This window comes from Colias philodice, chromosome 20, assembly GCF_061535455.1.
Source record: "Colias philodice isolate Cphi_HAF_F1 chromosome 20, ilColPhil1 Martin Lab GWU primary, whole genome shotgun sequence".
Classification (NCBI taxonomy): Eukaryota; Metazoa; Arthropoda; class Insecta; order Lepidoptera; family Pieridae; genus Colias; species Colias philodice.
In genome coordinates this window covers 8,795,220-8,810,232 of record NC_143105.1, presented here as the reverse complement: position 1 = coordinate 8,810,232, position 15,013 = coordinate 8,795,220, and the positions used below count along the sequence as shown (strand labels likewise).

The 15,013-nt window shown below is 31.9% G+C and overlaps 1 protein-coding gene across 1 annotated transcript; it reads left to right on the top strand.

The window, feature by feature from the left end:
- Positions 1-931: 931 nt before the first annotated feature.
- Cortactin (cortactin) lies at positions 932-12,654 on the top strand. The gene is made up of 12 exons (XM_089708084.1): positions 932-1,122; positions 2,820-2,959; positions 4,094-4,180; positions 4,412-4,521; positions 5,148-5,302; positions 6,851-7,016; positions 8,086-8,207; positions 9,032-9,205; positions 9,841-9,909; positions 10,397-10,720; positions 11,406-11,570; positions 12,391-12,654. The coding sequence occupies exons 2-12, from the start codon at positions 2,820-2,822 to the stop codon at positions 12,472-12,474; spliced, it is 1,596 nt and encodes a 531-aa protein (XP_089564210.1). The 5' UTR covers positions 932-1,122; the 3' UTR covers positions 12,475-12,654.
- Positions 12,655-15,013: the final 2,359 nt, after the last annotated feature.

The window sequence follows — 15,013 nt, the reverse complement described above, 5'->3', positions numbered from 1 at the left end:
ATAGTAAATATGTATAGTATGTATAGTATGTATAGTATATGTGTTAACACACATTATAAATTAAATAAATTTATAACAATACCTACTACAACCTAGTATTAGTTAATAGTTTTAGTAATACATATTATTATGTATCAGTAAATACCTTTCAAAATCTATTAAATGTATTTTTAACAAGACGTACCTAGTCATTTAGTCATTTTTTCACTATATACATTTATAAAAGTTCATGTAGTACCTATGATAAATTTATTAAGTGATACAATCTTTGTTCACATTTTCTATTCTTTTTCTTATTACACTGTAAATAATATTGTCACCCGTTCAAATATATATTTTATAATATGATTGTTGTAATTTCCTGTAAGTAAAGATACATGAATTATTTTATTGTCAAAAGCAATTATTTTAGAATTAAGAGTTTTCAAATATCAAGTATAGTATAAATCGTATTTTTTATGCCTATAAATACTTAAATGTGTGTTTTCTTAATAAAAAAAGGTTTCTTTTAATAGAAAGGATTTTAGGTTAAAGCAAAGAATTTTTTTAAAGATTTAGCGCCCTGACTGAAAATACACAAACTAGTGCTTTTTTGCTGTTGGTATACTGCCTTTTCGAAAATTGAGTTGGCAACACTGAACATTATCGTCCGATAGCTCACGGGCATATCGGTGTCGGCTCCGATATCCGATATCGGATCGGACAATGTGAAAGACAGGTACATATTTCATACATTTTACTTCCCTCCGATATCGGATATCGGCTATCGGCTTCCGATATCCGATATCGGATCGGATAATGTGAAAACGCTCTAAGTCTGTCTCTATACGTCGTATTAATATCTCAATGATGACAGTTGACAAGCTGAGTGCTGACAGATACACTTGCTTTGTGACAGATACGTGTTGACCACAGCGTTGACTAATGACTTTGATTAAATGACGCACTCAGCACTGCGATAAGTGGATGATTGAATCATTAGTTTATAATAAATTTAAATTTAAATAAACCTGTAAACCTAGCTCTATATGAAAAATAGGAATTAAAAAGCCTTTAAAAGAGTGTTATTGTTGTGTGTTCACTGATACTTCCGTGGAAATAACGAAATAAACCGGCTGCAAGGTAAGTTCCATACATTTGTATAAGCAATGCGAAAAAATACGTGTATTCATGACTAATATGAAATGTTATTCATTATTTAACATTTCTTTTTGGTAAAAAGAAACCTCTTTTTCTTTGTTACACCGATGAAAGTGAGTTTACCAAGAACTTGATATATGAACAGTGAAGGGAAATGTCGAAGTTACTCAAGATAACGTAATGATATTTTTATTGTTATCGTGATATAGTGTATGATTAATCAATTCTACGTATGAAACAATCAAATGTTTTTATGTTTATCGTGTCCATATTTTGCTAGACAGATAGCTCCCCCACTAAGACCCACTATTTTTTACTACTGTTTTAAAATGGTGAGTAATAATTTCAGGGTTCGTGTTATTTATGTATGCATGAGGGTCTATTTCATTGTAACAACAAAGTGTATGAATATGTTATATGTTTGACTTTATATGGTAGATTTTCATTGGAATAATGTCTTCTTTTTTCCACCAATTGCAATTGTCTTTTCAGTGAATACACAACTTTTTTTTTAAATTTCAAAGATAGGTAGATAAACATCAAATTACAACTTAGAACTATTTTACTGAAATGTCTTTAAAACATGCACACTATTAAATTTAGTGGAACTTGATTCATGGGATATTCTTAGTGCTGTAAAAATTAACGTTTTTTTAAATTAGATTTCATTCCTGTCCGCCAATAAAAAGCGAACGTGTGGACATTACAAAAGCACAATTCAGTTCAACAACCTAGATAGGTAGAAGTTAGCACACACATTAATTTGGCGATGCGCGCACATACACAAGTGCATTGATTCTCAATAAGCTTATCGCGTGTTTACAATTTAGGAAATTTTTAAGACATTTTCAAATGAATGCTTTTATTTTTTTTTTATTCGACAATAATTTTTCAAATTTACCTTTGTTTTAATATCTAGATCTTAATTTTAAATTTTGGCTGGTCATTGAAAACTAACCCTGTATAAAGCAATTATCAATTGATAAATTATTGATAGACTTTATGTTACAGTTCACTTTTCAAAACCTAAAATAACCTAATTGTTTTTATTAATTGTTTAATAACAACATATTATCTATCTATTATTATGTATCATCATATCAAATAACAATCAACATTATTAAAAGTAACATTAATAGTTATTGTAGAATAGACAATTCTTGTAAACTGGAATGTAAAGCAACTTTTTATCTATCTGCAAGAAAGAGAGAAGGAAGACAAAACATTTAGAACGAATTTTGTTAACATTAACATACTAATGTGTTTGAGAAAACTGTGCGAGCAATAAGAATAGAACATTAGTTACCCTTTCACAATATGGTACCAAGTCAATCATGTTATAGTATTATTGTAAATGCGAAACTTTGTGAGGATGGATGTATGTGTATGCATGTATGTATGTTTATTACTCTTTCATGCAAATACTAATGAACCGAATACAACAACGTTTGGCAGGTTTTTCTTTGAAAATGCTGGCGAAGCTGCGGGCGGAAAGTTGTCATGTTATATTTTTAATTGAAAAGTACATTCACATTTTTATTTTAAAGATGTATTATGCAAGAAAAGTTTATAGAATAAGTAGAAATTGTGCTAGCCATGATATCTTTGTTCCCCTAATGTTTGTACTGGCAATAATTTTTTCAATGTTCTCAAAGAAATTTATCTTAATCTTACCATAGATGTGGAAAGCATCAACGGATGTAGCGCCACCACCCCCAGCGGAGGCTGATGACTGGGAAACCGACCCTGACTTTGTGAACGATGTGACTGAGCAGGAGCAGCGGTGGGGCCCTGGAGGCAGACATGTGGAGGCCATTGAGTGAGTACATGTTTTATGGTACACTAGTTGCCCCGACAGACGTTTTTCTGTCTTGTAAATTGTCAGATCTGAATAGGTTAAATGGCCGTTAACATTTCATGATTTTATTGTTAAATGTTATTATCTACTCTACTGACGAGTTCGATATAGTAGTATTACTTCTGCTATTCCTTATTTATATACAACTTTACCTTACCTAAATGTAATGCACCATCACCATAAAATATGTATTCTTTATGTTTTTTTGGGTTGTCTGGCAGAAATCGCTTACAGGGATAAGACCACCCTCTGCAGTACATATTTTAACTTGTATCACTCTTATTTTGTAATCTTGTATACGTGTGCAATAAAGAATTATTCATTCATTCATTCATTCAACTTTACACTTTAATCGTAATTTATTTTATATGAGGATTTACAAATCAGATGTTAACGTAAAAAAAAATCTAGCTGTGTATAAAAATAATTTAAAAAATCTTTCAAGTTGAATTTTGTTTAAGGCCAGGAAGTATTTTATATATCTTCAAGGGTTCCTTTTTGCTATATTTATTATTGTTATATTATTTGACCCCATGTGAACTTGATATTATTGGTTCATTGCAAGGAAATTGTTATCGTTTGAGGTGACTCATGTTACATGCCATATGTTTATCCTTTTATACATACCAGCTGTTGTATGGAATTGTCCCTTTATTATTAACTTAGCCATGTGGTTTGATCTGCAGAGGAACCTATGGGCAAAATTAAGTATTTCTCATGTGATATTCTGATACCTACAGTTCTTTTGTGAAAGAATAACATACATACATGATAACATCCATGTTCATAAATTTTCGCACTTATAATATTAAGTAGTAGTCTAATTATTTTACAACATACTAACTGCAAATAAAACTTCACTTACCGATTTTTTAAAACCACACATTGATTAAAGACAAATATGTGTATAGATTCAATGAGGAAACTCATTCTCTTTATTGCTGTTTCCTGAATAATCAAACAAGTAACATGTTACAATAATCATGAAAACAAAACAGATTGTAACAAAAGCAATGTAACAAATTTTTGGTGCCATTGATAGAATACAAAATGTTTCCTCATGTCTCATCAGTTATTTTTTATTTTTGTTTTTAGTATGGCAAAGCTCCGGGAAGAGGTTTTTGAGGCAGACAAACAAGCAAAGCAGAAGGAATATGAACATGGCCCCAAACCATCTTATGGGTATGTACTATGCGAATTTTTATGTCGTACTTAATTTTTTTGGCGTGATTATATTTTTCGTTACTATTTATTTAAAGTGAATAAAGCTATTCAAGTGACTTGATCTTGATCTATTATATACTTATTATCATTTTTGACTACTCTAATAATAAAGATACTTGTCTAAAAAACTATGTAAAACCATTCATCTTTGTGCGTATCTTGAGTCTCCAACCATGATTGATATTGCAGTTACGGAGGTAAATTCGGAGTACAGACAGACAGAATGGACAAATCAGCCATGGGTCACGATTATGTAGGCAAAACAGAAAAACATGTGTCACAAAAGGATTATGCTCAAGGTAAGGTTAATTTTCTTGGAATTAATTATTTTAAGGATTTTGATTTTTTTTTAACAAAATTGATTTCCTATACGGGCTTTAGACAGTACCTGACTCTATGTTGCCATATCAATTTCACTTATATCTATAACTTACTGTTTATTTATAGTACCATGAGAATTCAAAATTAACTACTATTGCAATAAGAATGAGAAAGCAGTCACTTCATTATTTAAATGAGTTAATGAAACAAAGTATATAAAGCTAAAATAAATTACATAATATAACATTAATTATTGTATTACCTGAGATACAATAAACATTTAATAATAAAAACCGGTATTTCGAAAAATTTATTACCTTAATTGTATTTTTGTGCGTAAAATCAGTATTTTTTTTACGTTTTTCAGGTTTAGACGGCAAATGCCCCATATATTTTTTTGAAGTGAAAACTTCTTTAGCGGCGTTGAGCACTTTTTCTGTAATGGGTATAAAATCTTAAACTTGCGTCAGGACACGTGACCTGATCGAAAAAGCGTAAGACGGATACCATTCCAAATATTTAACATGCTCAATGTTAATAATCAAGTTTTCACTTCTGCCGGCACTCCCGGAGTGCAACCCTGTTTTTTTCATATTTTTTCCAGGTTTTGGCGGCAAATTCGGCGTGCAAAGTGACCGCATGGACGCAAGTGCGGTCGGCCATGACTATGTGGGCGTGGTCGAGAAACACGCCTCGCAGGCTGATTATGCGAAGGGTTTTGGCGGCAAGTTTGGTGTGCAGACTGATCGGGTTGATAAGGTAGGTTTTTGTGTAAATTTATTTTGTAGATTTGCGGGTAGTTGAAAACTTTTGTCAAACTGAAGATTTGTGAGTAGTTAGAAAGATTTGTCAAATTGAATTCGATTAATATATTATAATGTGTTGGTACAATGTAATATTTGTATGAGTAAATAATATTTGTAAATATTACTACTTACAGTTTATGATTTCGCAGAAGATTAGAGTTACAAATACAATTATAATAACTCTATGAGAATTACAATGTTTAATCACGATAATTAGAAAAGTTGGCGAAGGAAAGCCTTTTCATATTATTATATTATATTATGTGCTAGTAAATCATCCCCTTTTTTAGTCTAGACCGAGTGTAGATTACAAAAAAATGGAAACAATTTCAATTCTTACAAAAATCGCGGAACGCTGTCTGACCCATAACAGGAATTTCGCAAATTCGATTTATAAGCGTTTTGAGATATTTTTTCGCTGTAATATACTGTTTGGCTAACTAAATCTCAGACTAACGCAGGCTTTAGTTTCCCCAAATATATATACTGTATTATTTTAAAACTTTTTTCGATAAATATTTTTTCATTTTTCAAAAAATAAAAAATGAACAAGAGAGCCTGGAAAACATCACTCTTTAGTGATAATGCCTCCCTCTGTGCTAGTTTAGCTATAAGTTTTAAGAAATTTGTATTATTAACTAGCATAGTTAAGTGTTATAAATAAATTATATATTGCACGTCTCATAAGCGAAGCGTTGAGGTGGGTACTACTGTCACTTCGCGCAAAACATCTGATTTTTCAAACTTAAAATGTCTTTATGTATCATACATTGCACTTGTAAGATAATACATACACACACATATTAAGAAAAAACACTATTTTTAACGTTCATGATATTTTTGATGTCATTTTTGTTATTTAAACTAGTTAAAAAACAGTTTAAAAAAGTTCTGTCTTGGACGTCCGTGTGTCTGTATGTGCGGATCCTTTTTCTTGTTAACACGATAGCGACCGAAATACTTTACTAATCGAGTCTTTTTTTTTCTCTTACGCTTGAGTATGCTCAGGAATAGAACCCTTTCATTTTTCAGGGTCTGATTCGATGTGGTTTAATTGTTATTAAATAAACAAAAATAATAATTAATAAATATTTATTAAAAAAAAATTATGAGGCGTGCACTTTTGGATTTTCCAAATTATTTAAATAATATGTATATTATAATCTTAATTAATGTTATATTTTTTTTGTATTAATGAATAAATTGTATTGTAAATTTGACCTCCCTATCGCATTGGGTAAACTGTAATGGTAGGAATGGTTTTATATAAATAAATAAATTAATAAAAAAATGTTGTGTGGTTTTATGAAACCACGGTAAAAGTGAAACTGTTCGAACGGTTCCGAACACTGCTTTGTGTAGCGCATGTCGCGTGACGGTCGGCTGTCGAGTAGGTATACCTACTTGGCAGCCGCGATACACGCGACATGCGCTACACAGACCAAAAAGTTTGAGACGATGTAATAAAAGTTTCACTTTAATAAAAAATCTGTTATTACAGAGCGCAGTAGGCTGGGAACATCGCGAAGCAGTACCAAAACATTCCTCCCAAAAGGACTACGCGGTGGGTTTTGGCGGCAAATTCGGTGTTCAGGCTGACCGGCAAGATGCCGCTGCCGTGGGGTGGGAGCATCGCGAGCAAGCCACTAAGCATCACTCGCAGACTGGTATAATATATCATTATTTATATTATAAACTAGCTTTCCGCCCGCGGCTTCGCCCGCGCAGTCAAAGAAAAACCCGCACAATTCCCATTCCCGTGGGATTTCCGGGATTGCGTCATTTTCCGGGGATAAAAAGTAGCCTATGTCCTTTTTCTGGTATCAAAATATCTCCATACCAAATTTCATGAAAATTGGTTCAGTAGTTTAGGCGTGATTGAGTAACAGACAGACAGACAGAGTTACTTTCGCATTTATAATATTAATATGGATAACAATAAACATATTATTATACTAGGCTGCTTCTTGAAAAAATCATAAGTTCTTTTAGATATTGTTTATTCTTTGTACAGCTCGTACCCTTCCTAATAAAATTTATAAGCATTGTAATTAGTTTTATGCTCGTTTAAATACAAAAACATACATTTATTATAGTCGAGCCAATTTAATAGGCAACATTATCTATATCAATTTTATCTTCGTAGGGTGGTAACCTGCTTAAAAACATCGATTAAAGTGAATTAATCGATACGGACTTCAAACATTTGTCAATCGAACTTGAAACACATGTCAATTTTAAAATTCATCACGTGAATCCCTGTCCCAGTAACATACTTTCTTTAGTTAATCTAATAAACGAATATAATGAGCAAAATAAGACAAGTATCTCAATAATTAAAAAAACACAACGCATTTATTAATTTATGATGATTTTTATTCCCAAATAATCAATGCATTCGATTCTAGATGTCAGATTTCGATTTTTAGAGTAACGTCTCTGGTATTTAAAAAGAAAAAAGGTTTATTGACACAAAATTGTAGCGACGTCAGTCCTTTAAATCACAAATTGTTTATTATGTTTAGAATGGTTTATCAGTAAAATCAAATCTTAAAATTACTTGTTTCGGTTATTATTATTATAAATATGTAATCGTAATTGAAAAAAGTTAAGCAAATGTACAGTTCTAACAAAACGAAATATCATGTTATTCTATGTCGTCGTTACTAGGTTACGTTGAACTGTCAAATGTTGCCTATTAAAATGGCTCTACTATAAGTTTATTTTTCTCCACAGATTATAGCGTCGGTTTTGGCGGCAAATTCGGCGTGCAAACAGACAGACAAGACGCTGCGGCGGTCGGCTGGGAACATCGGGAGGAGAGTCAGCGGCACGCTAGTCAGCTGGATCATAAGCGGGTTAGTTACTGACTGACTGACTGACTGACTGACTGACTGATTGACTGATAAATAAATAAAAATACGTGTGGCACTCGGGGACTGCCGCGGTAAAGCTATTGCATGCTATGCCTTCAAGCCACACCTCCGCGCCCGTCCCCGTGGGGAGCGTGAGGTTTTTTTGTTACGGAATTTCTCGATTCGGTCCCCGCGCTCAAGGCCCGCGATAGAAGCTATGCAATAGCTTAAAAAAGAGCGTGCGTGTCGAGCACACGTGTCAGAAGTGAAGATCTTCTTTGGCAAGATTCAAAGATAACAAAAACGTCGCCTTACTCCATGACGTGACGCTATTGCCATTTCGCGATCTTGAAATTTTGCTCTCAACGCGCATAAAGAAGTTTCACTTACTTTATTTATTTAACTCTTCAATGTATATTATAGTTAATAGAAAATTTTGTTACACTTTACCACTTCTCTGCTTTTAGTTTGCTTATGTTATACAATAAGTTTATTAGATATTTTTATTCTTTTTCTGCTTCCCGAATCGGTGGTAAATGTTAAAAATATGTAATGACGATTCAAAAGTGCTTCTAGAAGAAGTCTAATTGAATAAATAAATGTTGGAGTTTGAGTTTGTAAATTAAGGGCCGATTTTTCAATCCTTGGTTAAAATTTATCCGTCCAATAAAGATTTACACGAACATTTTAAAATGTCACCTGTAAACTGTCATATACGTGGTGGTCATATATTTTTGAAATGGTAGTATAATACGTTATTCGATGAATCAGTTTTAACCAAGGATTTAAAAATCGCCCGTTAAATAATTATTTATCTAATTTCCCAGGGTTTCGGCGGTAAATTCGGCGTGGAAACAGACAGAGTTGACAAATGTGCGCATGCGTTCGACGAGGTGCAGAAAGTTGGAACGAACTACACGAAACAGAAACCGGACATTGGAGCCGCTAAACCTTCGTCTATAAGAGATAAATTTGAAAATATGGCTAAGGAGAAGGAACAGGTAAAATTATAATTAATTAAAACTTCTTTATCGGGGTTGGAAAAAAATTTAGTGTAACATTTTTTCGTTACGCGTGACATTTTTCCGTTACGCGCCATCTTTTTCTTATCCCTACCACGCGTGATTAGACGTATTTCTGTAAAGTTGCATATAGTAAAATATTTTTTGAAAAATAAGCACATAAAGAAGTTTCAATTCTTACGTGTGCACACTAGTACACGCACACATTTTTTTATTTTAATAGATAGTTAAAGAAAAATAATAATGAGACGGATTCGCTTGATGATTTTTAAAATTCACATTTGTATCAAGTTCTAAAGATAAAACTTACAGACGTCAAGTGTTATTTAGTAAAATTACGCAAATTTTATAATTTATTAGATGATTTTGTATCACTTGTATTGGTGATAAGTATTTTCCGTTTCTACTTATATGTATCTTAAAGTAGAAATATTAAAAGTAGCCAATTCGGCCCAGCCTTTCTAGAGTTATAGCCAACATATACACGTAATTTATAATATGTAATTATCAATACAATTTACAAATCTAAAACAACATTCAATTTTTATTGAGCTGGAAGTTGATGTGAATTTTAAAATAATATGTAAGTACCTAATTATTATAATGATTTTCAGGAAGCATTACAATCAGTGCAAAGGATACGACAGGAAAGGCAAAAAACTGATAAGAATTTAAGTGAAAAGGTAATTTAAATAAAACTATAATCCATAATAAATCTTGACCGCCTCCTTGGTACAGTGGTTGACGCGTGAGCGTAGCACCGAGGGGTCCTGGGTTCGATTCCCGGTGGAGACGAAGAAAAAAAAAATGTCTCGGTCTAGTAGGACACAGAAGGCTGATCACCTAAAGAAAATCGATCAGTGAAACGGATGTATAATGCAGCTGCCCCTTGCCCCACTAGGGGACATGGGACTTCAAAAAAAAAAAATAATAAATCTAGATTTACATTTTTTAAGCTGTTAAAATTTCATTTCATTACAGATTGATTACTATTATAATTAGTGGTGACGTCATAACTTAATTCAATTATACCCGCAATATCTTTTATTATTAGTTGTGACCTAGCCACAATGTGTTATTTTCTTTATACCATATTATATCTGTGACGTCATAACTAATTTCATTTTGTTTTATACCCGCAATTTATTTAATTCCCCATAATTCTAACAGGAAAAGGAACGTCTAGAGAAGGAGAGAGAGTTGCATCCTGATATAGAAGAACCTGACCAACCTCGACTAATACCTCGTACGCCACAGAAGATAGCACAGCCAACGCAGAAGATAGTCCAAGAGCCGCAGAAGATTGTCCAACAGACACAGAAGATAGTCCAAGAGTCACAGAAGATAGTCCAAGAGCCAGAGATGGTTCAAGAACAGCAAATGCAAGCAAAGACGTGTGAACAAGTAGATGTGGTAGCGTCTAGTGAGGAAGTTAAGGCCAGCTTGCCGGATGTGACGTTGACAGGGGATAGCAGGGAACCGGAAAAGGAAGAGGTAATATAAAAAAAATAATTAACTACTGTTGTATATACTAAAATTAGTAAATTTTGCTTAATTTGTAAATTTACATTTGTCAAAAATTTTGATCGCCTATTTAACGGCAAAATGTAAAAATATTATTGAACTAGGGAAGGGGATTGATACATTTTGAAGTGTAAGTATTTGTATTTTTTATAACGAACGGATCGACTCGGCGACGCAATAGCGAGAAGAAATTATTTATGAAAATTTCACAGCTTACAAATTTATTAACATAATCTAATTATATCTATGCTTAGCTATACGCCAATTAATTAATAGTTTTACAATTATTGTTTATATATTTTACAGTAACTTATTATAGAGTGGTGAGTTGTGTGTGCGAGTAATTGCGTATTCATGATTGAAATGTGTTAGGTACGTTTGATAATATTTTAATTACATTAATTTTAAAAGGCGAGGCCTGTTAAATATGTCAAAAGCAGAAAATTTTTCATTGTACATATCAAACTCAAACTAGAACATTTATTTATTCAATTAGACTTCTTTTACAAGCACTTTTGAATCGTCATAACATTCGGAAAGCAGTATCAATTGGTATTAGGATTTGCAATTTAATGAGGAATTACGTTATTACGCTAATATATATTTAGTTATTATGCTTCATAATTTCCCTATTAATACCAATCAATAATTCCAGATACACCGTCAGCCAACCATAGTAGTATCCCCCGTGGGGTGGGAGGGAGACAACGAGGCGGAGGAAGAGGACGGATATATCGCCCGAGCGCTGTACGACTACCAGGCGGCCGCGCCCGATGAGATCTCATTCGATCCGGACGATCTGATCACCAATATTGTGATGGTGAGTGTATTTCAGTTAATAACCTTCGATCCGGACGATCTGATCACCAATATTGTCATGGTGCGTGTGTGAGTGTGTGTGGGAGTGTGAGTTAGTGAGTGTGAGTGAGTAAATAAATATCTATACTTCTATATAATATATAAAACTCAAAGGTGACTGATATAGTGATCTATCAACGCACAGCCCAAACCACTGGACGTATCGGGCTGAAATTTGGCATGCATGTAGATGTTAGGATGTAGGCATCCGCTAAGATAGGATTTCCCGAAATTCTTGCGGGAACGGGGAAAAACGGAGATGCACGTACAAAGTCATGGGCGGAAGCTAGTTTGAGAATAAAATCAGTATGTACCCAGGATGTTGTGTTATATAGTCGAGCCAATTTAATAGGCAACATTTGACGTCTATCAATTTTATCTTCGAAGAGAAGCAACCTGCTTAAAAACATCCATTAAAGTAAATTAATCGATACGGACTTGAAACATTTGTCAATCGAACATGAAACACATGCCAATTTTAATTCATCAGGCGAAACCCGGTCCCAGTAATATACTCTCTTTCGTAAATTTAAGGAGCATAAGTATAATAGATAATTAAAAAAACACAACGTATTTATTAATTTATGCATTCGATTCTAGACGTAAAATGATAAATAATAATTTGCTTAGCGTCCACTCTTACCACTTTTAAGTTAACAGTAAGTAATAAAAACAAAATAGCCTGTCACTTGGAAATGAAATAGCTTTCTTTTGTTAAAAGTGTTTTTCAAAATGCATTATTTATTACAAACATAATGAAATTTTATTAATTTTTATTCCAGATCGACGAAGGTTGGTGGCAAGGTCTATGTAAAGGCCAGTACGGCCTGTTTCCCGCGAACTATGTGCAGTTGCAGGACAAATAGGAACATTCCAATATTTTTATATATGTATAAGTAAGTGAATTTTTAACAAAAACTATAGGAATTGTTGATAATTTCCATTGAATAGTTGTTTTTTAAATACGAATGTATTAAAATATATGATAAAATTATGTAAAACGCGTAGAGTATATTTGATGTAAGACGGGGATGGAATTTTCTAGACTAACCTACTTATATAATTTTGAAAGTATTTTTCTCTTTTTGAAGTATAACTTCATGTTAAAATTAGTAAGTTTTTTTTCTAAATCGATGAATAACGTATCAAAACGTCTAAAAATAATTTTGTAAATTAAAATGTTGTAAAATTCTTCCTACATTTGAAATAAAAATATTCAAGAAACGCATCCCATGTCTTATTCAAATATAATAAACTTCGAATTTAAGGCAAATGTAGAAAACATATCCACCAATTAAAATAATTTAAAAGAAATAACTAAATTCACGTGACATTCAAAGTATTAACGAATTATTATTAGTTTTAAAGTTAGTTTTTATTTTGCAAAAAAAATATACTTTTTGTATAGAACTGCTATGTTACAAAAAACGTATTTTAAATCAGGATTATAGATAACGCATTTTTAATATTTTATATCTATACTTAAGTAGTATTGCAAAATGCTTTTATACATTTTTATTTAATACAGACTGACGCAATATAACATTAAAATATAGATTATACTATTATGACCTATTGAAAAAAATCATAAAAATAGCTTTTAATTTTAATGTACTTGTATTAATTGAAATTGACAATTATGTATTCATTTTGTATTATTTATTAATAATTATAATATATCTTACTTTACTCATTAATTAAACTTTTATATCCTTGTGTGTGTGACACCTTCGTCTTACACTAGCGTTGTCTTTCGAACTATGTATGTGTGCGTGAGATATGTATCGAAGATTTATCAGCCAACTGTTGGCTGATAAATCTTGTATTGATACAAAATAATTTGCCAAATGCAATAATTCATATAGATTTGCATTTTTGAAATTCTGTATGTGTGAGTTAGTATAGTATAGAGGATTTATTAGCCAACTGTTGACTTATTCTATAACGATACTAAAAAGTAGCCAAATGCAATAATTCATATAGAATTTCGCATACATAATTCTGTATGTGTGAATGAGAACAGTATGGAGCATTTATCAGCCAACTGTTGGCTTATATTTCCTATATAGATACAAAAAATTCGCGATTTTGCCAAATTCAATAATTCAAATACATTTAATTTCGAATTTGTAATTCTGTATGTGTGAGTGAGAAATATATGGGAGATTTATCAGTCAATAGCTTGCTTATATATTTCGATTACCGAGACTAAATATTTCTTACTAAATGCAATAATTCATATAGAATATCGAATTTGTATGTGTGCCAGAGAAGTATATGAAGGATATATCGGCCAACTGTTGGCTTATATAGACTTTACCGAGACTAAATATTTATTGCCCAATGCAATAATACATATAGAATTTCGAATTTGAGATTCTGTATGTGTTATTTATTAGCCAACTGTTGACTTATCCTATAACGATAGTAAAAAGTAGCCAAATGCAATAATTCATATAGAATTTCGCATATAATTCTGTATGTGTGAGTGAGTTAGCTAACAGTTGGCTTATATTTCTTGTATCAATACAAAAAATCGCGATTCTGTTATGTAATTCATATAGTTTCGATCATTGAAGCATTTTTATAATAGAGCAGTAAACTAGATATTTAGATGCACTAAAGTCTTAAACAACGTGTAACCTCAAACGGAATTAACGAACAATAATATAATAATGCCTAAATATAATCTATTATTATATGTGAAATGATTTTCATACGATTTGTATACCTGTATATTGTATATGGGTCTTGTTCGTCTTTTATATATGTTTATTAAAGATTATCAATATTTTTATTGGTTTTTATTTATTTGTACCTATGATAACATATCACTAATTATCCTACTATTGCACGCCTCATAAGCGAAGCGTTGAGGTGGGTACTACTGTCGCTTCGCGCAAAACATCTGATTTTTCAAACTTAAAATGTCTTTATGTATCATACATTGCACTTGTAAGATAATACATACACACACATATTAAGAAAAAACACTATTTTTAACGTTCATGATATTTTTGATGTCATTTTTGTTATTTAAACTAGTTAAAAAACAGTTTAAAAAAGTTCTGTCTTGGACGTCCGTGTGTCTGTATGTGCGGATCCTTTTTCTTGTTAACACGATAGCGACCGAAATACTTTACTAATCGAGTCTTTTTTTTTCTCTTACGCTTGAGTATGCTCAGGAATAGAACCCTTTCATTTTTCAGGGTCTGATTCGATGTGGTTTAATTGTTATTAAATAAACAAAAATAATAATTAAAAATATTTATTAATAAAAAATTATGAGGCGTGCACTTTTGGATTTTCCAAATTATTTTAATTATATATGTAATGGAATATATATTTGTCGTAGAAAAAAGTAACTAAATCAATAAATGAAAAATCCTTATTAGATATCAGGAC

What these genes read in the sequence shown, in the direction of transcription:
- Cortactin (XM_089708084.1), top strand. Translation starts at nt 2,820, where the DNA reads ATGTGGAAAGCATCAACGGATGTAGCGCCACCACCCCCAGCGGAGGCT. An exon ending in AGACTGATCGGGTTGATAAG is followed by an intron (nt 5,303 to 6,850) that starts GTAGGTTTTTGT and finishes CTGTTATTACAG; the next exon opens with AGCGCAGTAGGCTGGGAACA. An exon ending in ATAAGAATTTAAGTGAAAAG is followed by an intron (nt 9,910 to 10,396) that starts GTAATTTAAATA and finishes TAATTCTAACAG; the next exon opens with GAAAAGGAACGTCTAGAGAA.